This window comes from Bombus vosnesenskii, unplaced genomic scaffold, assembly GCF_011952255.1.
Source record: "Bombus vosnesenskii isolate JDL3184/JDL3185 unplaced genomic scaffold, Bvos_JDL3184-5_v1.1 scf7180000013293, whole genome shotgun sequence".
Classification (NCBI taxonomy): Eukaryota; Metazoa; Arthropoda; class Insecta; order Hymenoptera; family Apidae; genus Bombus; species Bombus vosnesenskii.
The window spans coordinates 3,368,749-3,396,328 of NW_022882944.1; the positions used below are offsets into that span (position 1 = coordinate 3,368,749).

Sequence of the window (27,580 nt, forward strand, 5' to 3'; positions counted from 1 at the left end):
AGACACATGTATATATTCTTTCTGTTGTTAAATAACATAACAACATAACCAAACCATCTGATGGAGGGGGAAACAACCTTGAATAATTAAAATTTCTTAGGATAAGTATCATTCTAAGAGATATGTACAAAATCAGGCAACCCTATCTTCTAAACAATCTCATCATTCAAGCAATTTTCATAACACAATGTATTCCTTGCAGTATGTAAAAAAAGAGGGATGAGGAGAGATAAAGGAGAATAGGCGAGCAAGTCGGTGGGGAAACAGAAAGGAGCTCGCTCGTTAAGGGTAGTTTCCTTCCGTGGGGAAGGATCGTATGGGGGCGAAAAAGAAGGAGGGCGACGATTGGGCGGGGCAGAGGATGCGTGGTCCGGTCTAACCCGGCCACATCCAGTCTGCCGCCGACTACGTAGTTGCGCAGTATCGTTGTTGAGCGTTGTGTGTGCCACTAGAAGAGGATATAAACGGTATACCGGTGCTCGGGCTAGCCTGACTCTCTTTCTCCGGTCCTTCGTCGAACGTCGCGTCTCTTCTTCGACCCAGGGTCGTTCACCCTGCAAGTCCAGCGTGCTCGCGTTGTCCTTCAAAAAAACGAATACATACTCTGTTTTCCTGTTTCTCTCTCTGTGGCCTCCTTCGTCTGGTCCATCACGTCCTGATCGAATTCCCAGCGAGTTGGCTGACATTTCTTTCTACGCGGAGAAACGTAAGCGACTTCTCTCTGTTATCTTGCCGCCAGGCTGTTGCCATTTTTGTGCGCTCGCGCGAGTCAAGGAAACTGTATACTTGATAGATAAGGTTATTGTAAGGAGGTTAGAAAAGGATATTTTCATTCTTATACCGTTGATTTTTTTTAGAGATTTCTGTGTTTGTTGTTGTTAGGCTTGATTTTGTACGTTGAGCATTATGATTGTTTTGGGGTAAATGGGGCTCAATTGATTCGCCAGGATTAAATAAATTAGTAATGAATTGAATATTTAAAAAGGTTGATAATAGATTGGATATTTAAGAAAGGATAATCAAAATATTTTCGTATTTTTTACATTTATTATTAGATTTTAAAAATTGATAAAAGCATTATTGTATTCTATTCACTGTAACATAGTTATTCTATTCTGTGTGCTAATATTTTCTAGGGGAAATTTAGATAAATAGAGACAACTTTTATTTGTTAAATAGAGGTAATCAAGACAAGAGTAAAAATGTGTTATTCCAGATAATTACATTTTCTGTCTTATACAAATATTATTATTTTCCTCAAAATCTATACAAATATTATACTCTATTCACTATAACATTGCTACTCTAGAGTGCTAATATTTTCTAGATGAAGCTATATAATGAATCAAACAGATAGTATTCTTTTTGTGTCTTCTATATCCGTTGTTACTTTTCTAAATTATACAAGTTCCATTAGGTATTTTATTTACTATAATGTTAAATACTAATACTTTTTAGCATTGAACTGAATAGTTTCCAATAAAACATCTATTTATGTCTTTTTTAACAGAAAATAAATTAGGATAGTAAGAGATAATTTCAGATTTTTTGACAACGATATTTCGTTTTCAAAATTAATAGCCAAATACAGGTGCGAGCGTTACGTAATGTTATTTTACCGCGCGCCCCGGTGTGGCAAATTGTCCTTTGTTTCTATTGTTCTCTAGTAAGGGACGATATTTTATACTTATTCCATGCTGTTTCCGTAAACTAATAAGATTTATTATGGTACGGCAACGTGTTGTACGACACGAGCGAAATAATCTTTACACGCGATAGATGCACAAATAAAAAAATGCAGTTCTTATATTTTGTTAGTTCAAAAGAAGAAATGGTCTTACAATTGTGGACAAGTTAGAAACTTTCTTTGAAGAGTAATAGTAGCAATATCTCGAGTGGATGCTCGCGTAGCCGGGTGAAATATTTAAGCTAGTTTAAACATAGAGCCATTCACGTTGGACATCCTTTCACTTTGACCAGTATGAAAGGATACTAAATTTTTCAACTGTAATAATAAACGATAATGTGCACTGTTAAGTCGAGTACTTAATATTATCACTGTTCCTCTTTTCGTTCGTGTAATCAATATCGTTTTACAAAGTGGTAGCAGGATATTTAATTTTTAAATTACTTACGCAATTCAATTTAGTTTTCAAATATGAGAGAATAGTATATTAGTTACAATAATAAATGATAATACGCCAAATCTCTTTATAAAATAGCATGCAGTATTCTTTTTACTTATCATTTTTACATATTTTTAAATATTTTCTGTAACATCATGAAAAAGTGTTCAACTATGTAATTATCAGCATATGTACAGTAATGCAATATTTTTATATAGTATTATTACACATTTTTAAATCTTGTTTATACAATAATAAAAGCATATTCGATTTCGAAGCATTTTTTAACTTACTTTTAAGTCTTCTATTATGAAAATATTTAAATTGTAATATTTTGAAACATTATCTGTTACTGTTGATTTTTATAATCATTTGCCACAAAATCAGTGAAATTTATTGACTTAATCGCGTAATTGAGTTTACATTCAATCGGTGTCATTAAGTCCATTTTATCCGTCAGTAGAACGAATGCGTAATGTAGATGATGGTAACGAAGATGTAAAGCTGGTTTATTGTCGAAACGGTACGCGGCCATCGCCATAGAAAAGCAATTCGCCGGAAGATTTAATGCGGTGTGTAGCTAATTTCTTGCACGCATGGTATTCGGTTTACTTCACCGTCTATTTTTGATGGTACAAGAGCTGATCTGAAAATTTACTTCTGACAATAAGCATGTCTCCATTATCATTTAGAATAGATATATACATTTTTATAATGAGTCATTATCAATAATACATATCAAATGCGCAAATAATTAAAAGAGATTTATTGATATAGCAGTATATATTTTCTATATTTGAATAATATACGTAAAATCAAAGAAAAGCATTCCCTACAGAATATTATATTAAAATATTTCTAGAAAATTCTTTTCTTTGATGTTATATTTTATAAGGACATTATTATAAAATAATTAGCAAATTTTTTTTCTCGTGGCAAAGGAGAATAGTATAGACTGATTTGCATGAATTAATTAATTCGTTTTCACCGTTCTAGTAACGAACATATAAAAGTGGGTAATGAGGGCCGCAATTAACGATTTGCGTAGCTTTACAGTAACTTCGTAGAAAAGTATGTCCCGAAGTAAACTCGTGTTTTACCTTACCGCGACATTATCGGTCATAATATTTGCATTTCTTTAAAAAGTCTCTTATATTAGGCATTTTTGATTACATCGAAAATTCGACGAATAAGTGAAACTACATAACTTACGGATATTATTATACATTTAGTTATATTTAATTATTTAAAATTTTATTTACATTATTTACTTTACAATAATTGCTTGAAGGATGCCGAAAGTTAACGGACTTCACATGAATAATTTAAATTTGAAAATCAATAAAGATAGTAATCAATATACAATAAAAATAGTATTCTCTGAATGTGATCAAGCAAACGAATTAAAGGATTCATTACTCTAATTACACCAACCTAATGTTGACATGAATAGGTACTACACTATATATAGTCCGCGCTAACATTACAAAATTGTTCTAGAAAGAATTCTTGGTACACCCCAAGATTTACGATACTCATCATCCCCCACATTGAGAAGGTCGTAAAGGGGTTGAAGAGGGTTGTTGCAGAATGTGGGTGGATTTAAGCTGAGAGCATCGAAATTTATTCCAGAAATTCGCGCGTGCACTGCTTTTGCCAACTTTCCAATGAAACACCGAACAACTGTATATCTAATATACAGTATAGACTATAGGTATAGACACCCAATGTTGTAACGAGGCTATGTATCTTTCATTTATACATGTATGTGTCACATAATAGCCATATACCTATACGCCTATGAAAAATAAAAATTCACTTTATCTATCGATCCTCGGCGGTCACATATGGGTACAATCATGATTCATTCCAACTTTACAGCCATTTTTCTTTTTTGCGTTTCTCGCAACGGATACATAGAAAACGATAAAACGATTGTTACTTTCGTCGCGCGACAGCTTTTTATTCGGAGAAATTTAGGAACAGATTAGTGCAGTTAAAACAGGTGCTTCGCTGTTTGTTGGAATAAATTGAATATGTTGGCTTTGCTGTGCAATATTTTGTAGATGATAAAGCTGATTTAGGACTGGTTCTTGATGTAGGAAGGATGAAGATGAATTTTAATGTTTCAATTTTTTGTGATAAGAAGAATAATAATCCTTTTTCGGAATGAAGATGAATTTTAATGTGTAACATGGGATTGTTTTACTAGAGAACAACCACCATAAAATATTTCAAGTCGGTTGCCACGTGAAAAAAAGTTCTAGAAATAGATTGAACCTCATATGTAGTTGGGAAGCAAAACGCTGAAAGCTATTCTTCCGAGTGAAAATCAATTTTAAAATGAATGAACACCAGCGTACACGATCTGCATATACAGAGAAAGAAATCGCCGGAATCGATAAGTCGATTCTTTGTCCGATGTTTCACCGTGTTTGTGTTCGTTTATTCATTGCCTTTTTCGGTTTACTTTACTCTCGAAACAAAGTAATTTAATATTGTACAAAATACAGCAGCTCACGAAAGTATTCGGATATTTGTAAAAACTTTTTATGAACATATTATGTGTACTATGCGAAACATTTTGAATTTTCCTTCGAACAGTATAATAGGAGCATCATGATTATATTGAAGAAGTTTGAGAGAATCTGAAAATTATATATAGTAATATATACAGAAAATGTACTAGAAATAGTAAATGTCTTGTAACTTTCATATACATTTTCAATTGGTTCCAAATTTTATCAATGTAATATACTTGTAGATTTGTATATTTGTAAGTTTGTATATTTTATACAATATATAGTACAGTATGAAAGTTTCCTGTGCATTTACATTTGCACCTTAAAATCAATTTCCACGTCCATGTCAAAATCAGGTTTCGTAATTGAATAACAGTAAGTGCTACATAATTGATTGAATAAATATTCTGCGATCATAGTGATATCAATTATAATATATTTCGAAATCAAAAGGGATTTAATCAGGTTTTATGGTTTAATTAAATTATCGTTCTATAATTATGATAATATTGATTATAGTCTATTTCAAAGTTAACGTATTGTCAACTGCATGAATGAGATATTACTAGGCGCTTCTAGTAAGTTTCCTAGGGGTATTTCTAAAAATCCTATACTACAAGAATTTAATAATGAGAAATTAATAGGAAATATTCTGTTGTTTTTCTGATCACATTATAAGAAAGAGTTTGTTAGAATAAAGTATAAAAATGTTTCTCCTAATTTATTAGAAAAACTAAGATCTGTTAGAATGAGGCAAAAATCCGCTTCTTCTAATTTGTTAGGAAATTAAGGAGACTAAGAAAACTAGAATAGAAAATGGAGAATTTTCTCAAGCGGTTGGCCATGTGTTGTAGTAGAATTAATTTGGGACAACTATTGAAACAATCTGTTCGAGTTCACCAGAGGGTGTGAATTGAAATGAAACGATTTGAAAATGTCATTAGGGGGACCCTTTGAACCATCATCGATTCTTGAAAGGAGGTAGCGATGCCTGACGAGCATCCCCACACGTTTATCTTTTTCTCTCTTTGCTTCTTTACAGAACACGGTTGTGACATCGCGTTTGATTCAATAGGCGTTAACCGAGTGACCTGAATCTTGCCAACCGTATGGTAACCTTACGTAATTTCATCTTTTTTCTATTTTTCTTTTTTACAAAAATTACTGGAAGGACTTGTTGGTAAAGAAAGAAACATATAATACCAGAGAATAAAATCAGTCATCTCAAGCTGAATATTATGTACATTATCATTCACAAGTTTCTGGATACTTGCTTCTTTTTAACAAGATGTATCTTAACCCCTTAACCTACAATGATCGGACCAAACGTAAATTTTCAAACGTAAATCGTAGGTTAAGGAGTTAATAAGCATAAAGTTATAAATAAGGAATTAATAAGTACATATACTACCTTATACAATATTACCGAAAAAAGTAAAAAAATATATAAAACAAGGAACCAGCATATAAAAATCACCTCAAACTACTTCAAATCTACATGATACGCCCACTCATACTTTAAGTAGAACAAGGCGCTATCGAGTCAGACCACGCGACTCGCAACACGTGGCTCCGTCAATCAGAGAGTTTTTAATTCATTAAAAGAATCGATTGACATCGTTTGATCTGATTTTGACATTAATTTACTCTCTGAATATCAGTACGTAAATATTTGATTCGACTTGGATTTCGGTTTGCCGTTCCAACGCGCTTACGTGTACAAAAGCCAGACACGTAGTAGCTGCAGCTTTAAATCCGTCATTTTACAACTGCTTCCATGAATCTGCCACATGCATTCGGCTATCGTTGGCTTGCCGGATGTTTATGGAAGCCTCGTACTAGGCCGTATATGTAAAATACATGGCAACCAGTGCATATTTATGGAACACCGTTTGAAATTGTTCCTCCTGTTTGTCAGTCGAATCTCGAAGAACGAATGAATTTTTTCTGAGTTTTTACTGTACTGTATGAATTTTTTACTGAGTATTGACTGTGAAGCGTGAATTTTTCTTTTTCGGAGTTTTATATAATATTTTTTGATGTAATAGAATTAGGTTTGAGTCCTCTATTATATTTGCTCTTGATGCTGAATCAAAGAGATTTACGCGAATTTTAGTAAATAGTTCTTTTTTCGAAGATATAAAATTCCTATTGTGTGGAGTGTGTATTTTTCTTCTTGGACTTTTATGTAACATTTTGTTGATATAGTAAAGATAGTTTCGGATTCTCCATAATATTTCTTCCTGACGTTAAGTAAAAGAGATTCATTTCAATTTTTATAGCTATTCTCGTTGTACTATGAAAACATTCATTGTGAGTTATGGATCTTCTCCTCCGTATTTTAGAAATTTAACGTTACGTTTTGTTGATGCATAAAGTTACATTTGGATTTCCTCTAATATTTCTCTTTGATGCAGATTGGAAGATATCAGAACTTACGAAGTATGTATTTATTTAAAAATGTGAATTTCCCTCTTTGAAAGTTCTATGCAATATTTTATTAATGCATTAGTATCAGATTTGGGTTCTCTCTAATATTTTGTCTTGACGTTGTACTTCGTATTAATTTTTCTGAGTATTCTTTCTGTATTGGAAATATTGCTGTGGAAACGTATGAGATATTTATAGCAAGTTGTGGATGTTTTTTTTTAAATTTTATGCAACATTCTTTTGGTGCTTTAAAAGCAGAGGTCTTTGGGAAGAATGGAAAAGAAAAGTTCTTTAGTATTTTATTGTTAAAATTTTAGGTTTACGAATTGAGGAGCATTTAAGATTGATGAGCGCGTGAAGACCGAAATTCGAACTTCGCGCGTCGAAAGTCAGGACGCAAAAGTTTTAATTGCTTGTATTTTAAAAACGAAGTATCGGAAAACAAAATGTTAAAAGATTTTTCGATTTCTTTTAATATAAGGAATGAATATAAATACCAATAATATAGGCATTGATAGTTTATATATTCTGGAATGTTTAAATTTCTGTTGTGGTAAATAGTTTTATCTATGCCTATTCGAGATCATTTTAAGTTCTAACAAAATTTTAAAAAATTTGATACTTAGCTTTCTGGAGGTTTTATTGATCTTAAGCCTGATCAATGATTTACCTTATCTACTTTCAAACTTAAAGTTGAATCTCCTCAATCTCTTATCGATCAAATTGTCACTATTACGTCATATTAATTGGATTTTTAAAATAGATAAAATTTACGAACACGCAATTATCTTCACTGATTTATTCTTATACAGTGGCGGCTAAAAGTCTCTAATTGTATTTCAAATGCAGAAAATTTAATTGTTCTGTGCTTTATAAGCCACTCCACGTTCTATAAGTACACTTTTCAAAAACTCATTATTTTGACAATAAATCTACTTTGTGGTTGGACACTTTTGTATTGGAATGTTTTATGTTAATATAATTATATTTAATAATGTATATAACAGTCATTATAAACTATTATATTACTGGTTATCACATTAATGGTAAAAAATTTATAAGCAAACAATCTAAAATTATTAAAATATAATTAATATTTGAATTAACATAAAACCATCTTTTTTCAGACTCTGGTCTAGCATTCTTTCTTCAATCCTTCTTTTAACTATTAAAACTGGAAATATAGGCAAGAGGGCAATGCAAAATAACGAATGGAGAAGGATGAAGTAATCGTGGTGTGACCTTGAACGAATCAAGAGGAGGGCATCTGATAAATTGAAAAACAAAAGAATTTCGTCGGACAAGAAACGTTGAGCTGATCACAAATGGCTACGCCGCCGGATTCGCCAGGACCGGAAGAGGCTCTGTTTGATTTCGAAAGCACACGAACCAGGCAACAAACCACCAGACCTGTCGCCCTCGAGGAACTGCTTCGACAGACCAAATTCTCCAGACAAGAAATACGAGTGATGTACCGTGGCTTCAAGCAGGTAAGCCACGTTGAATCTGAAAATACAGCCGATGATACAGAATTGCGGTTCCTGGAACAATAAGTAGAGCCGTGAGTCACTCTTGGATGGTCTGGCCACTTTAATCCCCCGAGGACATTCCCAGTTAAAATTTCGTTTCTAAGCAGTGAGAAGATGTTTTAAATGAGGGATTAATTGAATGTAATTAGATCTGGATTTTTTAAAATTTGTATTTAACATAAGTACTTGTTTAAAATTCATATTCTATTAGGCACGTAGAGGTGAATTAATCTCACCAGTTCGAGTATTTTTATTAATAATTTCAGTATAATTACATACTAACATTTGAAATTTTTCTATTTCTGTCTCTACAAATTCTTTTAATTCTAATATTATTTAGAAATTGAAAGCCAAATTAATTTGACCAACTAAAACTTCATTTCTGTGCAATAATTTTAAAACGTAATTTTGAACTAGAGCTTAATTACGTGTAATTGATGATATTTCTACATTAAAATAATGAATAATTTATATATTAAAATGATTGATCAAATTAATCTGATTCTGAATTTTTAATGAAATATAAATTCCAAATATATTTTATATGACTTCATTATCTTCTATAATATAAAATACAAAATTCTATATAATACAAAATTCTATGAAGCGCTTTATCATCAGTTTCTCATTCAGGTTGTTCCAAGAAGCACAACTCTGTACCTCCCCTCAAAGTTAGTTATCTCTTGTAGTCATTAACTTGCTATCAGCCTGCAACACGATACTTATTAATGAATACATTTTATGAAATCTAAATAATCCGAAACCTATTATATATAATTATTTCTCACGAAAGAAAATTTCATATAAGAATAATCTTTGATGAAACATTGAATAAGATGGTTCACTTCTTGATTAAGTTAGTCTTTTTGTAAAATTAGTTATAATTCGTAACGATGATTGTACTTTGCCAACCAGTCGGCTGGTGCATGTTCCTGGCATGCCATCAATTTTCGTCATAATTTTATTTGCTATGAATATTCATGAGGGGACGGAAATGTTGCTACGGAATTTTATTTTGGATATCCCCCTCTCCTCTTACGTTGTGCGTACAGTGTTCATCTAGAAATATTCTTTGGCGAATTAACAATCACTTCTTATGCGTTATTACCATTGTCTAGTACAATTATTTACCAACTAATAATATTATTGAATTGACAAATTACTAGTTATAGATTATACATTTCTTTTTTATAAATTTATAATGTTATGATAAATAGGATCTTTCGCCTAGTAAAATTTACATAATTTCGTAAACTTTACATATACGATTTTATGTTTTATTAGAAAGCTTATTTCCACTATGCAAGGAAATTTGTTAATGCTGATAAACTATAATTTGTAACTTGGAAACTTTCATTGATAATATTGGCTCATAATTGTGCAACAGCGCACAGACTGTGACAATGTTAATGAAAAATATTAAATAACGCTAAAATTTCTGATATATTATGGTTAAGTTCGAGTTAGATTTTAATAAATTTATTTAGACGCGTCTGACAATGAATAAAAGAAAGTAATTCCATCGTTGAAATGTTGGTTTTTAAACGTAAAAGAAATAAAATGCAACGTAAATGAGGTTAGTAGAAAAAGCTGAATTTGAGGGATTTCTGTGAAATGAATTTTGTCCAACTTCCTGAATGAAGTTTTTAAACTTAGAGATTGCGTTCCTTTTTGTGCTTGGAGATGGCTTCGAGTTTCATATAAAAACAGGTAATTTTTTACCGCCCTTTGTAGTTATATTCAGATGAGAGGAAGCTAGAGATTATGGTCTATCCCAGTTCTTTGGACGAGCCTGCATGGAAAGGTTTGTGATATACAAGGTCATTCTTTGACGATGGACGGATTTCTCTGACAGTACAATAGAATGTCGAAGAATTTAGAATAAACAATTTTTAGAAAATAATTACTTCTTCGTTCTTAAAATTTCTTGTATTTTTGGTATCAGATACAAACTATGTAATACATACTTTCAACATTTCATAAGAAATAAATAATAATAATTATGTCGCGTATGTTGAAATGTTCGTAGCTTGTAAAATAAGAAAGAAATTGGGGGAATGACATTGAAACGCAATTTACACACAAACATGTAATAATTGCAACAATATCGTTACGATGACTAATCTATAATTGCAAGTACGTAAAGTTATAAAATCGCCTAAAGTATCTTATTTCTCTTTCATATAATACATGCAGTAACGATTCAATTTTAATCAAACAATCACCATATGAGTACACGCAATGCCAGCGATTTTCATGACGAATATGACCTTGATGTTGCAAAGGAGAAATTTCGATTTTTGCGACAAATGAGTTTTCGAGGCTTAGGAGGGGAAGGTAACGTGCCACGCCAATCCCGCGTCACTCATAAAATATTTACGTAGCGTTTAGAGGGTAATAGAGACGGTAGTTGTAGCTCCTCGAGTTTCCTTCAAGGTTGATGTTGTTTCTACGTAAATGTCATAGGTGTACGCTCTAGCATGTCAATACAGTAGTTCAAAACGTTTGTTGTTCTAATTTTATGCTTTAGATCTGATCTAATCTTTTTTTTAAATAAAACACGAAATTTAACCGAAAATTTCAGTTGATTCTTAATTAGTAATTTAATTGATGAAATTCATTCACGGGAAATTTAAATTAAAGATTATACTTCGAACTTCAGTTATATTTGTACCATTTTAAATACAATTATACAATTATAATTATATCACACATGTTAAAAATGCGGTATTACAAATTAAAAAAATTATTTAACTTATATTATAATTAATTTTTAATTTTAATATATGTGAAAATCGATTTGTGGTATTATTAGTGTAACGTCAAACCTTTAAGGGTAAACCGGTAAAGTTAATTAAGTTTAAAAGAAATAGTGCTTTGTGCTTGGTAATAGTATTTAGTGTTTGGTATTTTCTTTTCGACTAATATTTCGTTTAAGTGTTCCAAGTTACTTAACTGCGTTTTCCTCCATTGAGGATGTAACTATCCGCAGACAAACGAGTTCGGAACTGTAGCAGAACCACCTGTACGTTTCACGGTAATTTGTCGAGTTTAGAACTTTCTATTCTTCAACCAGGATTTACCCACATTGCACGATGTCTGTCTCATTTGGGCAGACCGAATACATATGTTGTACGTATTACTCTTGTTTAAAGAAACATTTTCTTTGGTGTATCATTATGTTAACCGTATTGCGAGTTAACACTGACCTTACCAGGCCCGGTCAAATGAGCGGTTTCAAAATTTAATTTAAAATTCTACATTCATTGTTATTTCTTTTGTTCATCTAATTTTATGTAAACTCTTATATTATTCGATTAATCAATTTTTTAATTTATGTTAATTTACGTGTCACAAACTTTCTTGACTGTCTTTGCAGTAGCAGTTTCAATAAAATCTCTACCATTTTTTCTGCCTGATAGTTTTTATACATTAATAATGTTTCTTTGCTCAATTAACGACAGATGAAAGTCGGCTGCAGTCCAAACGTTTCACTTTTTGATAGCCATCGATATAGATAACTGACACGAGGTAGGCAACGAAGAGATGGCTTATTGTCTGATGTAGTCGATATTATTCAAGCACCGTCGCGAATCTCTATTTTAACACGTTTCCACGTGGTTTAGTTTGTACTAGCATAATCGACTTTCTAAAGCGACAAAAACCTTCCCTTTGTATCGTAACGATATGACAGTACATATACATATTTGAAATAAAACATTTCGAAAGAATGGACATGTTCGATCGATTGATTGATCGACGTTGTTTCTGGTTGTTTCATAAATGGTGTAAGATGAATGGAAATGGATCGACGTATTCACTATCGTTCAAAAATATATATACATAATATGTTGTGTGTATATATATGTACAACATATTGTATATAACATGTTGTTTATTGTATATCGTACATCATGTTATACATATACATATATGTATATATATTTGCTTACTTTTGACAAGATATACAGTGAATTTGAAAGAATATTGATGGAAAAAATATTGGTTACTTAGAGATTTTTATAATTCTGTAGTATCGATAGTAAATTGTAAAATATTTTATTACTAGATACATCTTTTAATAAGTATGGTTAGTTTATGATCTGTTAATACCATAAAAAGATAATGTCGCTTCTAATTGTCAATTTATCATTAATTTGTATATTTTGATCAAACTGAAGTACTGTTACAAATGGACTAAAGCTTCTGAAAAATTTTGAACGGTAGTGTACGTATAAAACGCTTTTGCGACTGGTATACTGATGATCAAAGTCGTGAATACACGATGTGATAGTTTTGTCACAAAATGTGTGGCTTTTAACTGCAGTTTTTTCCCAGCTAAACACACGTATACTAGATATCGACCGGCGTTTTATGCTTTTGCCAGCCTAAAAGTGTGTCACGACGATTACTATTTCGCGAGATACCATTGAGTTTTCGAAATTCTGCTGGAAGATTTCGAACTGACGAATGGATCTACTTTCAATCGATCATTTTACTGAAAAGAATGAAATAAGAGAGATATTAAAATTTCGACCATTTGCTTTTTCTTTTTAACTGGCATTATTTTCAAAAATATTATTCTTCTATATTATTTAAATATTAAGTATTGTTTCTGACTTCAAACAACAGGTTGCCTGGTAAGATTGTCTCTAACATTCGTTTTTATTATTCTTTTATAAAATGTGTTTCAAAGTAACAGTTGAATTATAAGATGTCATTAATTATAATCACATTTTTTACTTATCCTCTTAAGCATCTTTTATAGGTCATTTACGAAATAATCTTCAAAAATATTCTTCACCTATATTATAAAAGTATTTATACTCCTTTTCTGCTTTAAACAATAAATTATCTGATAAAATTGTCTCCAGCACACTCGTACATCATTATTATTTTTAAAGAGATTTTAAAACGGAAATTTTCTGCGGTTGTTTTAATCTGATGATATTAAAGGGTATTTAGACGTACAGCGGCTACAAACAATATTTACTTACCATTCATTTATCGTAGTATTTACATACTAATTAATTAGGTTCAAGTATACTTTTCGTATCATTTAATAGTACATATGTACTTTCGTATGATTACAAAAATTTGATACTGTAAAAATGAAATATATAGAACCTAATAAAAAGATTGCTTCATTGCAAAATAAGGGTATGTGACAATACCTTTTATAGCCACTGTATTTTTCTGAATGAAAAAATGTATTTAATTAAAATGTAAAAGGCAAGGAGAGTTGGAGAGAATTTATTTATGTTTTTGATCAGCCCCTGAAAGGATCGAAAGGTTGAATATCGTAAGTACTTTCGTCGCACAGCCACTCGTCGACGAGCACTTGTACGTTACGTAGAAAAAGCCCTGAGCCTTGGAACGTTTTGTGTGTATGGGCGAAAAAAGCGTCGGACTTTTCGAGAGTTCCTTAGGTGTTTTAATTGCGCTATTTCGCCACTGTACGTTCTCCACTTGAGCCTTTAAGACTGGCAATTGTGTCAAGAGCATGCGTTTGCACGACGATGAAAATGTACGGTGCTAAGTATCGCGGGTATGTTTATGGTATTTTTTATCCGAATAGGTAATGTCTAAAAAACATTGAATTCTCGAAATGATAGTAATTTATCGCTAAAATTACCCAATCAGTCAATATGACTGATATTGGGTCTTTTGTCTCTACAATTGAGAATCACAGCAAAGAAACACGATATGTATATAGTAGACGGTTAACGGATTTTAGAGGATTAATTTGTGACATTCTTCATACTTCATTTATTATCAGAAGGCGTCAGAAGTTTGACTGGAAGAAACTGTTATCTATATTACACAACCTGTATATAATATCTATTATTAAATCAAATTTTTGTTTCAATTGCCCTTTATTATGAAAAGGTGCCATAAATATGACGTTTAGTATTAAGTAAAGCTTCTATTTCAATTATTATTTATGGAAAAGAAAAGACATGATAACAATGTTAACTTTCTAAACGCTGCTCTATACAGAAACAAAATATTCAAGTGTAATCTTGCGGACAGAATCTACCGCGAAGCGTCGAATTTATTCTCCTCCATGGCATTGATATATGGTTAGGCAGCAAACAAGTCCGATATCCTCTATTCTGTAGTCCCTTTGTCACAACTATCGAGGAGGCACAACGTAGCCTCATTGTTTCCCTTGTTCTTTCTCTCCATCTTAAGTCTAGAGTATAGAAGTCTTTTTTTTCCTTTTCCTTTTTTTTTCAATGAAAGCGTAAAGGTTAGGCGAGCGTTAGCACGTTCGTCCTATTGAACTCGATTCTATTTAAGGGAAGTATGGCGGGAGTAAGCGTGTGTGTCGGTATCTAGTGGCAATCGAAGAAGGCCGACCACCAGAGGCCGCGTCGAGGCCGGAACCTTGACGTTTAGGAAAATTGCAAGGATTTAGGCCTACGTATGTATACAATAGCCGCACACGCACGAAGGTCGATAGGATAGCTGAACTTTTCAGTAAATTGTCGCCTTCTAATTCGGATGAACCTTCGAACTTTCACGCATCCCTCTGACCTATTCCAATTACCTTGTGTCGTTGGATAAGCAACCTTTGGTTCTCCTACGAGAAGTAAATTTATGCTTTTCTTTTATCGATAGTTTACTTTTGTAACAACTGCATGGTACTGAATATAATATAAAAAGAGATGTATTATCACTATCGTACAATACAATATTTTAGTATAGTAATACAGTATATAGTAATACAGTATTTTTAGATAAGTTTAATACATTCACGAGCAGTAGTTTCATTAAAAATGCTATACCAAAGTAAAGTTAAAAGGTACTGTAAGTGAGATAAGGAAAAGAATTTGAACTTTGCTTTTAAATATCCTTGTATCATTTATTTGATTTATTATTAGTGATTGAAATCATTATAAGAAAGTCTACCTTTCATGATAATTTTAAAGCAAGTGAAATCTCGATCTGAAGTAAGAACTGTATAAGTAATTTATAAATAGATGAAAAATATGATTTTATTTTAAATTGTTCATCTCGTTTATAAAATCATTAGAACAAGAACTTCCTCTTCCTAATTTGTTATCTTTTATTACAAAACAATAACAAACTTTGACTTGTTCTCTATATCTCATATAAAAATAAGAACGGCGCCGTAAGTACAGGTTAACGAGAACTATAAGTTGAGTGGTACTTCAATGAAGAATCCAACTACAACTTCTAGGGCTCACTAAGTCTCTTCTCAATTCAGTTCGTTCAGTTCGTTTCTTTGTATCTTTGACGACGTTTATATTATATTATATTTCAATCTCAATTGGATTAACCACTCCAATTGGAGTTCACGTGTCGACTGAAATTCTAATGAGGTGAAGTCCGACGTAATTTTCTGGGCGAATAGAATTCAGTGACAATGTTCCATGTAATTGAAATGTACCTCCATAATTTACTTTCTCGAATGCAAATATAGGTCGGCCACAAACACCTTTCGCGTATTGTGTAAATTAATCATTCAGGACATATTTACATAGTTACATTTATGTTTAACACTATTATTTATATTAATTGTTTAATTATTATTTATAGTATTTTATTAAAATATTAACCCTTATTTTGGAGTGTGTATCTTTTAATGTTATATTAATGATACTGCTAAAGAAATTTTTTTATTTTTTTTTTCATAGTGTTTCTATTCAATTTATATAACATCAATCGAGAGATTACGCCCTGCATTATATTCGCTATTTTATCAAACCGATTAAACTGTCGGAAGTACGGGAACTTTCATTATAAATGTCATATTAAAAAACGAAAATCGATTTCTGGCGTTGGAATCTCGTAATGGATGATTGCTTTCTATAGGATGCAACGGTTTTTGGCGAACATATGTAGGTATGATTCCAAGGAAACTATAAAATCTAACCTCCAGAGAGTCGATAAAACTTTATGGGCTCGATCGTTCGAAGAGATATCGTGTAAGATTTCATGGGAAACATCTTCGTACAAAGCAGGTAGTCATTTTAAATATTGTGACGTTATGCATCTAATATGGATCTTTGGTTTTTTAATTTAATTAGAAATATTTTTTAGGTGGAATTTTAATTAAATTTATTCTAAATTTATTCTAAAATTTTGTATCAACAGCTTACTATATATTCTATTACATGAATATGCTCGCTATATTAAACATTTCTCTAAGATAAACTTTTTGTCTGCTAAACTGGGAATAAGATTGAAATATAAAAATTAAAGAGTGGCAACGGAGTTAAATCTGCTTCCTTCAGAAATAGAACGATGCGGAGAAATATCCCTAGGATTACACGAACGAAACTGGACCTTCTGTTTTTTCCTGCATCCGTTCGTCTTAATAATGGAAAAAGTCTTAGCTCTGGCCTACTTTCGCCGCAATTTACCGTGTTCACGGCTCTCGCATAACTTCCTCCAAGTAGCTACACGCTCGTTCCGCTGTTCTTTTGTTGCCAACTCTTTCGTTAGCCCTTCTCCGTCACGATGGTTATTCTTGCCGTGCTTCCTCCAGCTACAACCGAAAATCCGGATGCAATGCAAACATTATCGTCGAATATTATGCAAAAATGGTAATTACTTCGCCAACATTAAGATTCCTGTGCTTCCCTTAATTGCTTTTAAGTAATTAGTTCCGAGTTTAATATTTCTGTGAATAATAACGCCACAGAACACAGAATCTTGAGGATAGAAGTGTAAAATAGAACTTTGAATTCTTTCTTTTTTTGATTTTATATTTTTCATGTAAGGTCACGAACCTTTTATTCTGTTCTTTTTATATTTTCTCTCTTTTATGTAGGTTTACGCTTCCTTGTTCTTTTCTGAAATATTCTTTTTAAATTCAAATTGGAAGAATGTCTTACTCCTTTTATATATTTGTTTTGTATTCATTCTTTTTGTTAATTTTGAAACTATGAAATCTGAATAATGGAATTCAATAAAAATTTTGTCATTCGTATCTTTATTTTATTGATTCCATTATATGATTTATGTTCAGTATGTTTTGCTGGTAATTTATTCTGAAACGAAGGAATCAATGGAGATTTTCTGTGATTTCTCAAGCATCCGCTTCGTTTCTTCCTTTCTTTTCCTCTGTTTATTTCTGAAAAGTAAGGAAAGCCTGTGAAATATCATTCACCGAAATACATTGCTTTTCCTTACCTGAGTACACTCTCGTGGATAGAGTATTCTGATTGTCTGGAGAAATTGCACATTCGAGCTTCGAATCCCACTACAAATGGAATGTTTCTCAACGCTGCTTCAAATGAATCCCCAACTACATAAAATCACACCATATTAAATTCTTTATATGCACCTTCTCCAACTATATTTATATTTCATTGTATTCGGTATAAAAATGTTACACCTCTTATTTTAAGATTTATAAAAGATAAATTAAAATTACTTTAAATTATTGAATTATAGAATTTTTGAAATCGTACTCTAGAAAATATAAAGAAAAATAAAAAAGGGAAAGAAAATTTTATTATTCTTTTTTATCTTACTTGTTTCGTTAAAATCATTGTTCGACAAATTAAGATTCAAACTTTTGAGCTTTATGGAACCGGAAGTCAATACTTCGGCAAGTGCTGCACCTCCAGCAGCCTCTATTCCGCAAGCACTCACGTCGAGAACTTCCAAACTTTCGCTTCTTAACAGATCTAAAACAAACACAAACAATGAACTCTCGGAATGCAATTTCCACGTGTTCTTTGTCTAGAATCCGATCATTTCGTTTTCGAGGAAGTTGTAAAGACTTCTAAATAGGGAACTACATGTATACATATAATGAATTAAAAACAATTCTGTAACTTAATCATGGTATTTACAATTTCTTTTCATATATCAGATCACGATATTTCTTCTTTTTTATTAGTATTTCAATCTTAATTCATTTAAACAAGATGAACAAAGAATATTGTTGCACTTTGTTTATGATAATTATTATTTTTCTCTAATAATTATTATCGATTAATAAATATTATCTCCATAATCTTTCAATGTCAGTTTCTCCGTTAAATAGAATACACGGAGAAAATATTTCGAAATTCATCCGGAATAATTATTACCAATTAGTAAATAATTCATTGTCATGTATCAATTTTATGACAACATTTTTCTGCAAAAATATTAAATGTTTAAGGAACGATATTGCAAAGTTCTATAGTTTAACGTATAAATCACGGGATAGTGTCCATTCGGGCAGATTCAGCAAAAGTCAAACAGGAATCCGGTGTAATTTCCGGGCGGAACACGCTGGAGATTAACGGGACGGAAGTCGAGCACGGTGTTTGTTCTACGAGATACAATCGCCGTCATGGCTTCGATACGGTAACCAGTATAAATATTGACTCATAAGAGGATAAAGTTAGTAACTTAATACTTTGTACACTTACAGGCACACACATGAAACATCCCGTTGTCTAGCAAAGGATTTAGCCTCAAATTCAAATGCTGTAGTGTTGTGTGCTCCGCCTTTAGCAGCCCATAGATTATACCAGCCACTCCTTCCGGTCCTATATCATTGTTCGCTAAATGCAGTATTTTCAAGTTCCTGTGCGAGAGGTATTCACCAACTGCTTTTGCTCCTTTATCTGCCAGTTTACAATGAGAAAAGTCTAATTCTTCTATCTGAATTGAAAAAAAATTTGATATTAACAGCACGGTATTATAAGAATGATCAATAAACAATATTATGGAAAATACGTTCTTAATTCCAGATTGTTATTGAATAATAGGACACTGAGGAAATAGAGAAAGAGAATACTAAGTATTAAAAAACAAAGTGAGTTTAATCAAATTGGAATTTAAATGACTGGAAAAATTAGACAGTAGAAAAATTAAGAGACTTAAAATTTGTAAAATTAAGAATTTGAGATATTAAAAGATTGGGGAATTAAAGATATAAGATGTTGGAAAACTAGAGGATCAAGGAATTGAGAAATTGTACGATATGGAAATTTTTTCTAAGCCGTTGTGACGCTACTAACACTATCATTCTCCAGCACACCTTGAAGAAGAGCTGCTGCACGTGGTTGATCCAAATTGCTTCTAGTCAAAGTAAATTTCTTCAATTTCGGGCAAGCTTTAATCCCACGACCAAGACCAAAGCAATCTTCAATAGATATCCTTTATTTTTATTTTTACTCTTTTAATGTACATAAATCAGACTTGAAGAAATAGTAGAGTATTAAACTGTAACCTGGAAAAGCAACTTACTCGAAGTCTCGCCACTCGAAACCATCGTTCATGTAAACCAACCCGAAATTAATGCGAAGCTCAGTAAGATGAGGGAATTGTGGCAGAATAAGCTCCAACGGGATGTGATGGACGAATACTTCCTCTGCTAGACACGAATCTTCTTCGTTTAGAGATATCTTATCCTTCCTGTGAATGTGAACAGATTTCGTGCAAATAAGTAGTACTGTACTATGTATAATGATTATGTAAGGTGAAGGCTTATACGACAAATTCAAGGAGAAAGATTTCAGTTTTTGGAAGTCTAATCGTAGCTACCTTTTGTAAATTTCTTTTAAATTCGGATTTTTTCCTCTATGTTTCGAATAACTATTGTTATATTGAGATAGTTTAGATTTGGGATTAAATTATTTTGTATAAATAAATTATTTTTAGAATTATTATTATTACGTTGAAACAACTTAAATTTAGGATTGTTGTTGCATTCTCGTATTTATGTTTAGAATAGTTATTATATTGAAAGTTTACATTTTTTTTAGAATATATTATATCTTATTTATTTAAGAAGATTTACTTTGTTGGCAGTAAAGAACGTAGCTCTATTGTGTGCACATAATCACGCACAAGATCGATCATCTTTTCACAATCTTCCTTTTGGGATTCGAAGAAACTTGGCTCGAGATTCTCCAAATATTCACGGAAAGCACCTTCGCAGTAACGTCGCCGCCAGGAATTGCCATGTTCAGCGCAATCGTTGTACCCCCATCTGAAATAATTCTAGTCTCTCCCGCATTCTCGCATTTGAATTTGGGGTCACGCTTTATGTAAACCAAAAACGACTTTCTTTATGAAAATTCGATAGTTCTCGTGCTGGAAAGTGGGCGAACTGTTTCAAGAGAATGCTCGTTGAAAAACGGCCAAGAGAAATTAATGGAATGATACTATATAAAGTACATATACTACCGCCGGTAGTAAGCTAAAACTACTTATGGTCGGTAAATTAAACATCCATTTATGAGATTGCTTCCGTGTTGTATGCTTTTATGAGGACGCGAATAAACTTTTTTTTTGGCGGCCTCTTTTATGGATTGCGAATTTTTTAAATTTTCTGTTTTTCTAATTTCTTGATTTCCTGGGATTTCAAGTTTCCTTATTTTCCTTACCACTTAATTTTCTCTGTTACACGTTCCAATTTTCTCTACATTTTCTATTCTTATACTCTATACTTTTCATTTCAACTTTGTACTACACGATAATATAAAGAAATTTTTACGAAGTGTTTTCAATGCTTTCGATTACGTTTTTCACCTAGCTCTCGAGCAACGTTCCCAATAGTGTTCATTGTCGATTTTCCTTATAGTCAACTCGAACGGTAAATCGGTAGGCAGAATTTCCATCAGCATATTTCTATCCTCACAGGTTGGTAATTCCTCCAGTATCGGATTTTTCTTCCATGCAGAGGCTATGACACGAAGGGCGAGGGTCTTTAAGCTTGGGACTCTCTCCTCGTCCCAGGAAACATCTTCCGGTCGAATTGTTCGATCGACCTCGCACGTTAACCGCGTCGTTTCTTCCGAACATCTTCCAAAAAAGATATTAATTACATATGCATCTTTTTTGGTGTTAATTATTATATATAATTATAATAAGAATTTGACAATATTTTGAGTTCCGAATATCAAGTATTTGAGAAAGTTGAGAATTGAGCAGTAGAAAGTTTAAGGAATTTGGAATTTGGAAATCAATGATTAAAAAAGATAAATTGAGGAATTACAGAATTACGGAGTTGGAAAAATAGCAGATTATAGGGTTTTTAACGAAATTAAGAAAATCTGGAGAACATACCTGTAAGCTTCCAACACGTTCTTGGGTATAGTGTGCGGAATTTTCATTTTTGTTACCTCCTCTATGCATTAGATTCATAAATATGTAAACAGAAACATCTTCGCTGGTTCATTTCCTCCACATCTCCACCATATGATAACTTGCTTCAGGCGAAACATATAATCGACGATAAAAGCTTCTATCTTCAACGAGTTAACATACTGTGCCAATTCCTTCTTTTCATGTTCAATTAAACGACCTATTTCCCGACTGAAATAATATCCATCATAATAATTATATTTTCAGGAATGTCCCGAGGGTGTAGTTCACGAGGACCTGTTCAAAGATATTTATGCGAAATTCTTTCCTCATGGCAGTAAGTTTTAATTATGTCTTGCCTTGTAGTTAATTATTATGAATAATTTTAATATTAATTCGTATACACGTTGCAGATTCTAGTCTTTACGCTCATTACGTGTTCAAGGCCTTTGATGTTAATTGCAATGGTGCCATGAATTTTAGGGTAATTTCAATTTTTTTTCTAACAATTCTCTTTTATTATCGGGTTTTTTCTACTTAATTTAATTTAATTTGTAATAATATATATTTAATATCTAATTTTTTTACTAATTTTCTTTTTGTGCAATTCCCCAATTTCTTTGATCTCCAAAGTTCCTAATGCATTAATTGTACTACATTTTTTCCCTAATTTCCCAATCTTCGAAGGAAGAAAAAAAGAAATAGGAAGATCCGAAACATACGATACGATTTTTCTTCTCAGGATCTCCTGGTAATTTTATCGACTCTACTACGAGGCAGTATCTACGAGAAGTTACGATGGATCTTCAAGCTGTACGATATAAATGGCGACGGATGCATCACCAGGGGCGAGCTATGGGAAGTGGTGATTGCAGTGCATGAGCTGATGGGACGACGACATCACGCCGAAGAGGAAAGGAAAGCGAGAGAGCAGTTGGATAGGGTGTTCAAGAAGTTCGATTTAAACCAGGATGGCATAATAACGATCGAGGAATTTATGGAGAGCTGTCTGAGGGTATCGACACGTTTGCATTTTATGCATCTTTAAACAATATTGCTACTTCGTGAACAGTTTGCCGATGGCAAGAAGTTCTCGATATTGTTACATGCTATTCACTGAAGAATCAATATCTCATGAAATCTTAACATTACAGTTTAGAGTCATTAGTATTATAAGACAAATAAAATTTGTTAAATGATCTATACAATTATTATACACGTAAGAATGGATTGAGGAAGAACATGATCATCTTCCTTCTAATCTCCAAGAAAAGAATTCATAAAACTTCAGAAATAAAAAATTGTTCACAATTCGTATCAAAATCTAAAGTTTTATTTGTCTATCATATCGATCTCTATATTTCTGCTAATGACAATTATATTAACAGAAATGGTATGTTTAGGATGATGTGACTACACGGTCGTTGGCAAAGTTCGATTACGCGTTTTGATCTCCGGAGAAGGAAGAGCCTCCGGTGATGACCAAGACGACGCCGCCAACGCCGCTCTCTACCACGACCACCTTCTCGCAGTCCCAATCGCCCTCGCCACCACCGCCGTCCTACTCTCTGCTGCCACCTATTCCACCGCCTTTGCCTTCTCAACCACCTCCAGGTTACACCGTTCAAGATCAGGAGCTTTATATGCTCCTAGCGGCGCACTGGTGGAACCAACCGGAGGCTCCGCTCTTTTGCTAAGGGTAAATTATCATATTGAACCTTCTTGTACAATCCAATTAATATTATTATCATTAGTGAAATTTTAGAAGTTACAAGTTACAAATTAGAAATACCAATAGATTCTCTAACGTAATTGGAACATGTTTGATAATAAAACAGCCAGAATTTTAGAGATATTAAATAAATATAAAATAATAGATTCTATATAAATAAATTTTATTTTAAACAAGTGAATTCTAATTCTGAAGTGTTAAAATTCAAGAAAACATTTATCTCATCCACTAAATAATATAATAAATATCTTTGTTATATTATTCTCATTATTATATCAATATTATTATTATACTTATTACTATTATATCACTTCTTTGAATATTTTTCATATTTCTACATATTATGTGTATTCTGTGCACTTCTCAAATTTTCAAATTTTCCATAGATAAACCGTGATTCCCAACTTCTACAATAAGGAATTCCAACTTCTGAAAAGAAAAACAGAGAATACTGTAAAAAAAAAACAAAAAAAAGATAAAAATGAAAACAAAAAGAATGAAGCCCTTAAGAATCTTGCGAGTTCAAGAATTCAATTAAACTCTCGCGGTCGATAGGCGAACGAGCTATAAGATATTTCTTCTTGCGGAAGAACTATTTTACATCACGTAAGCAAATCTGTTAAGCATCCAGATATAATGGGAGTAGAGCATCCCCATTATAAGAGGGAGATGAACGACTTGTCAATTGTGGAATCGACATTACAAAGTCGAATATTATCACACGAGTTAAGACTAAAAGAATTGTATTAACAAATTAAGGGGAAAAATATAAATTAATTCGACGAATATATCATGGAGGAAGAATATTAAATAAGCAACTATCAATGATGTCGAATACTTCAACTTTATTTAGGGGAAGAACTTTTGAATATCAAAAAAAAGTATTTAACACTATCGTTTTCGCCAAAGAGAAGAAAACACGCTAAAAACGAGAAGAATTCAACATGAAACAGCATTTTGTCTTCTTTCACTTCCGTGCCAAACTTCGAGTAAAAAAATTATACTATTCCTTTCGTACGCGATAAAACGAGGTATGGGTATGACTGTGTACACGATTGAAAGATACGATTTTATCTACAAGATTATGTAATTTGGAAGATGCTGAAAATGAGGCAGTACGTACTAAGTATCGATTTGAAACAATTAATCATGCACAGAATGTTTCTAGTTTTATAATGTGATTGATATAATGAATTTATCTTTATAATTTTTATTTACAATTTTTTAAATAATTTGTTTAAATTTTTGAAAAATACAAAACCGAAAATTTATTGTACACTACGTAGAGTACAAATTTTTGTCTATTACTTCTGTCTTCATTTCTGTCTATTATAATATATAATACAGAAAATATTGAATTACACTATTAAATTAAATATCATAGAATGATTTTTCATTTTTTTAGTAACATTCTGTGCTTAACGAACAAGATATTTGTTTTAGAAAGCATTGCTTTCGTACGTGCTTACACGAAGAGTTTACGTATTAAAAATTCAAGCGTGCAACGAGCATTCGGCGATAGAGCCTCACGAACAAAGAAGAAGTTCGATTTTCATTTGAGACAATCTCACATGTCGTAAGGAGTTGAAAGAAAAAGGTATACGAAAACAATGTGGTTCTCCTGAGGAAATAAGATCAAGACGATATTCTGTTATCTCTTTCATATTGAATACTATACAATTATATCATATGATATGTCCCTATAGGGTTCAACTGTTTTACGAAGTTATTAAAGTAGAATTACATAATATCGTAGGTGTAAGAGCGATAGCAGAGAATCAGTTTTCTAATATCGATAAATCTGTTAAAATGTTTGAAAAGGAGGAAATAATTGTCATAAAGATATAAAGAAAAATTAAATCATAGGTAAGATTATATATTCTTGTTCAATACATAGAGGGTGTTTCAATTAGTGATCGTTCCACAAAACGAAACACCAAATTGCAATAATTATCTAGTGATTTAGAGGAAAAAAATCTGAGAGGAGAAAAGAATGAAAAATCACATGGTATTATATGAGACGAATTTGTTATTAAAAAATCGAACGATTTATCGTCGATTGAACGTTTGCACGACCATGATAGTCGACATAGACGTAGGCAGCTTGCGTCGATCATAGGATCTCCAACTTTTTTTTAGTAACATACAGCCACGTTTTATCAATATACAACACCAGGTGTGTCTTTTCAAGCTAGAGTATCCTTTCAAATTTTGCACATGCACCTTGAAAACACGTTTATACCAAGATCCATTTTATAAGATCTTTAAAAACCACTAGAACGTTATAAAACTACTCAATAATTTTTCAAAAACATTCTTTTTCCATAATTATTTACAAACAATAATATCTGATATTAAATTTTCTTTATTGGAAAATAGGCTAATTTGAATAATAGCGAGTAATTTAGATACTTTATAGATAGATCAGAATTTTTAGTCCATTTTTTGAGTCCCCCAAGTACCTGTAGTAATGAGGCGCGGATTTACAAAATCATTAATAATAATTAGTATCCGTTATAATCAAATGGATATTAATTTGCTGAATCATCTAGCCATCTGGAATTAACTAGAATCGTTTAAAAATAATAGTTACCTTGCCTCAAAGTTTTTAGGCAATATTATATATACATACATATATATTATATGTAATTTTTCTTTTTAATCGTAAATCTTTCGAGATAGAGGCTCAAGTTAGAAAAAGAATTTAGGATAAGTACCGTTTGTTGACCGTTGTTGTCTCTTTGTAGCACTCGCACTGTTACTTGTTAATCAATGAAATCCTTCATCATGGTGTTTTAATAGAAGTCGAAGACGCATAGGTTGCTAAGCGCGTTCCTATAGCAACTATATTATTAAATAACGATGATTCTCAGATAGAGACACTCAGATAGAGTCCGTAAACAATTCGGATCTCTACCATTTCTGAATAATCAGCTATTACAAATTTAAACCTATAGGTATAAATTGTAATTTTTTTAATTATTTATTTTCTATCTTTTCTTAATGAAAACAATTTTTTAATGAAATGACAACACCAATTTTTAGATATTAAAAATTTTGTTTTTTCATTTTGTATAAAAAATAACTAAAGTTTTTCGTCAAATACGAACATCTTTAAATAATTGAAAAATTAAAAATAAATTATAAATTTACCTTTTTTTATATTAAAATTTTTTTCAATTTTTAGACCAAAAAGAGTGAAAGTATGCTACAATCAAGAATCCGTTGTCCATTGTTCCTAATAATGAATGAAAGCGTTAACGTGGAGAGTTCACAAGTCGAGAATATTAATTGAAAGCCGCTTGTTTCTGGGTTTTCTAACTGAACAAGTCAATTGCATCCGGAGGCGGACAAAAAATTCTGATGACCGAGGATTTTGGAAAGAAAAGATTTTTCTAATTGCACGAAAGTTTCTTCGAATTTTAAATGGAAGTTTTTTTCACCTGGATAAAAATAAAATAAAAGAAATCGATATAAGAAGCGATTATCGATGCTTCTTGGCGACAAGTATGCGTGTGTATCGCTAATATTAAACGATTTTTATATATTTTCTAAGAAAAACAAAAGTGAGACTTCAGAAGATGGAAACAACGAATGTTATAATTAAAAAAGAAAAAAGAAAAAAACAATTTTCTATGAAACAACTGGAAGCATACTTAAGAATAAAAGTCTCCAAGCGACGATAAGGAGTAGGAAAATACGGAGTATTTCCGGTTTCAAAAGAAAGAATTTTCAATCATAAAATACGATAATTTTCAATGAAAAAAATAATTTTTTATTATTATTTAATGCTTTAGTACAATTGAAAAATTATTAATCTAAAATTATTCAATATTTTTTCCTCGTTTTAAGTTTTCGTCATTTTCTAAAATAATGAAACCGGAAGTGCCCTATCTTACAGAATATCAATGATACTTTTTTGAACTAAAATTTTCAGGAACTTGTCCAACATTTTACAATGAAACAAATTTATACACAAACATTTGACGATCATTTCCGTTACAAAAAAAGAAAGAAAAGAGAATTCAAATTTCCCGCCAAAAGAATTGAACACGGTTTTGTCAACGCGTTTTAGAACGTAAGAGAAATTAAATGTTACACTTTTGTTAGTCAATGATTTAGCTTATTCCTTTCGAAAAGAATTGTAATTTAGATCGTTACATATCGTGCGTGCTT

General features: G+C 31.8%; 3 protein-coding genes across 5 annotated transcripts; 1 reads left to right on the top strand and 2 right to left on the bottom strand.

Annotated features, from left to right (window-relative positions):
- Positions 1-385: 385 nt before the first annotated feature.
- On the top strand, positions 386-23,869 carry LOC117232915 (Kv channel-interacting protein 1). Of its 2 annotated transcripts, none has more exons than XM_033492695.1 (7): positions 386-706; positions 8,206-8,568; positions 21,940-22,009; positions 22,086-22,156; positions 22,415-22,687; positions 23,076-23,371; positions 23,791-23,869. In XM_033492695.1, the coding sequence occupies exons 2-6, from the start codon at positions 8,404-8,406 to the stop codon at positions 23,121-23,123; spliced, it is 627 nt and encodes a 208-aa protein (XP_033348586.1). In that variant the 5' UTR covers positions 386-706; positions 8,206-8,403; the 3' UTR covers positions 23,124-23,371; positions 23,791-23,869. The 2 variants fall into 2 exon arrangements, with proteins under 2 accessions (XP_033348586.1, XP_033348587.1); XM_033492696.1 differs by having other exon boundaries at positions 8,265-8,568.
- Positions 16,713-17,379, bottom strand: LOC117232917. Its single transcript, XM_033492698.1, has 2 exons — positions 17,192-17,379; positions 16,713-17,125 (listed from the first exon to the last, which is right to left on the bottom strand). Exons 1-2 carry the CDS (start codon positions 17,353-17,355, stop codon positions 16,981-16,983), a joined length of 309 nt encoding a protein of 102 aa, XP_033348589.1. The 5' UTR covers positions 17,356-17,379; the 3' UTR covers positions 16,713-16,980.
- Positions 17,579-21,904, bottom strand: LOC117232913 (dynein regulatory complex subunit 5-like). 2 transcript variants are annotated; one of them, XM_033492692.1, is made up of 9 exons: positions 21,655-21,904; positions 21,118-21,390; positions 20,384-20,575; positions 19,831-19,998; positions 19,602-19,740; positions 19,008-19,242; positions 18,117-18,272; positions 17,773-17,887; positions 17,579-17,713 (listed from the first exon to the last, which is right to left on the bottom strand). In XM_033492692.1, the coding sequence occupies exons 1-9, from the start codon at positions 21,699-21,701 to the stop codon at positions 17,626-17,628; spliced, it is 1,413 nt and encodes a 470-aa protein (XP_033348583.1). In that variant the 5' UTR covers positions 21,702-21,904; the 3' UTR covers positions 17,579-17,625. The 2 variants fall into 2 exon arrangements, with proteins under 2 accessions (XP_033348583.1, XP_033348584.1); XM_033492693.1 differs by lacking the exon at positions 20,384-20,575 and having other exon boundaries at positions 21,655-21,903.
- Positions 23,870-27,580: the final 3,711 nt, after the last annotated feature.

Excerpts from the sequence above, each read along its gene's own strand:
- LOC117232915 (XM_033492695.1), top strand. The coding sequence starts at position 8,404 with ATGGCTACGCCGCCGGATTCGCCAGGACCGGAAGAGGCTCTGTTTGAT. Across the intron at positions 22,157-22,414 it reads ATGGTGCCATGAATTTTAGG|GATCTCCTGGTAATTTTATC; the intron begins GTAATTTCAATT and ends TTTTCTTCTCAG. Across the intron at positions 22,688-23,075 it reads TTATGGAGAGCTGTCTGAGG|GATGATGTGACTACACGGTC; the intron begins GTATCGACACGT and ends TGGTATGTTTAG.
- LOC117232917 (XM_033492698.1), bottom strand. The coding sequence starts at position 17,355 with ATGAAAAATATAAAATCAAAAAAAGAAAGAATTCAAAGTTCTATTTTA. Across the intron at positions 17,126-17,191 it reads GGAATCTTAATGTTGGCGAA|CTGGAGGAAGCACGGCAAGA; the intron begins GTAATTACCATT and ends TTTCGGTTGTAG.
- LOC117232913 (XM_033492692.1), bottom strand. The coding sequence starts at position 21,701 with ATGAAAATTCCGCACACTATACCCAAGAACGTGTTGGAAGCTTACAG. Across the intron at positions 20,576-21,117 it reads GAACGTTGCTCGAGAGCTAG|ATGGGGGTACAACGATTGCG; the intron begins GTGAAAAACGTA and ends GAATTATTTCAG. Across the intron at positions 19,741-19,830 it reads TTCGAGTGGCGAGACTTCGA|GATATCTATTGAAGATTGCT; the intron begins GTAAGTTGCTTT and ends ATAAAAATAAAG.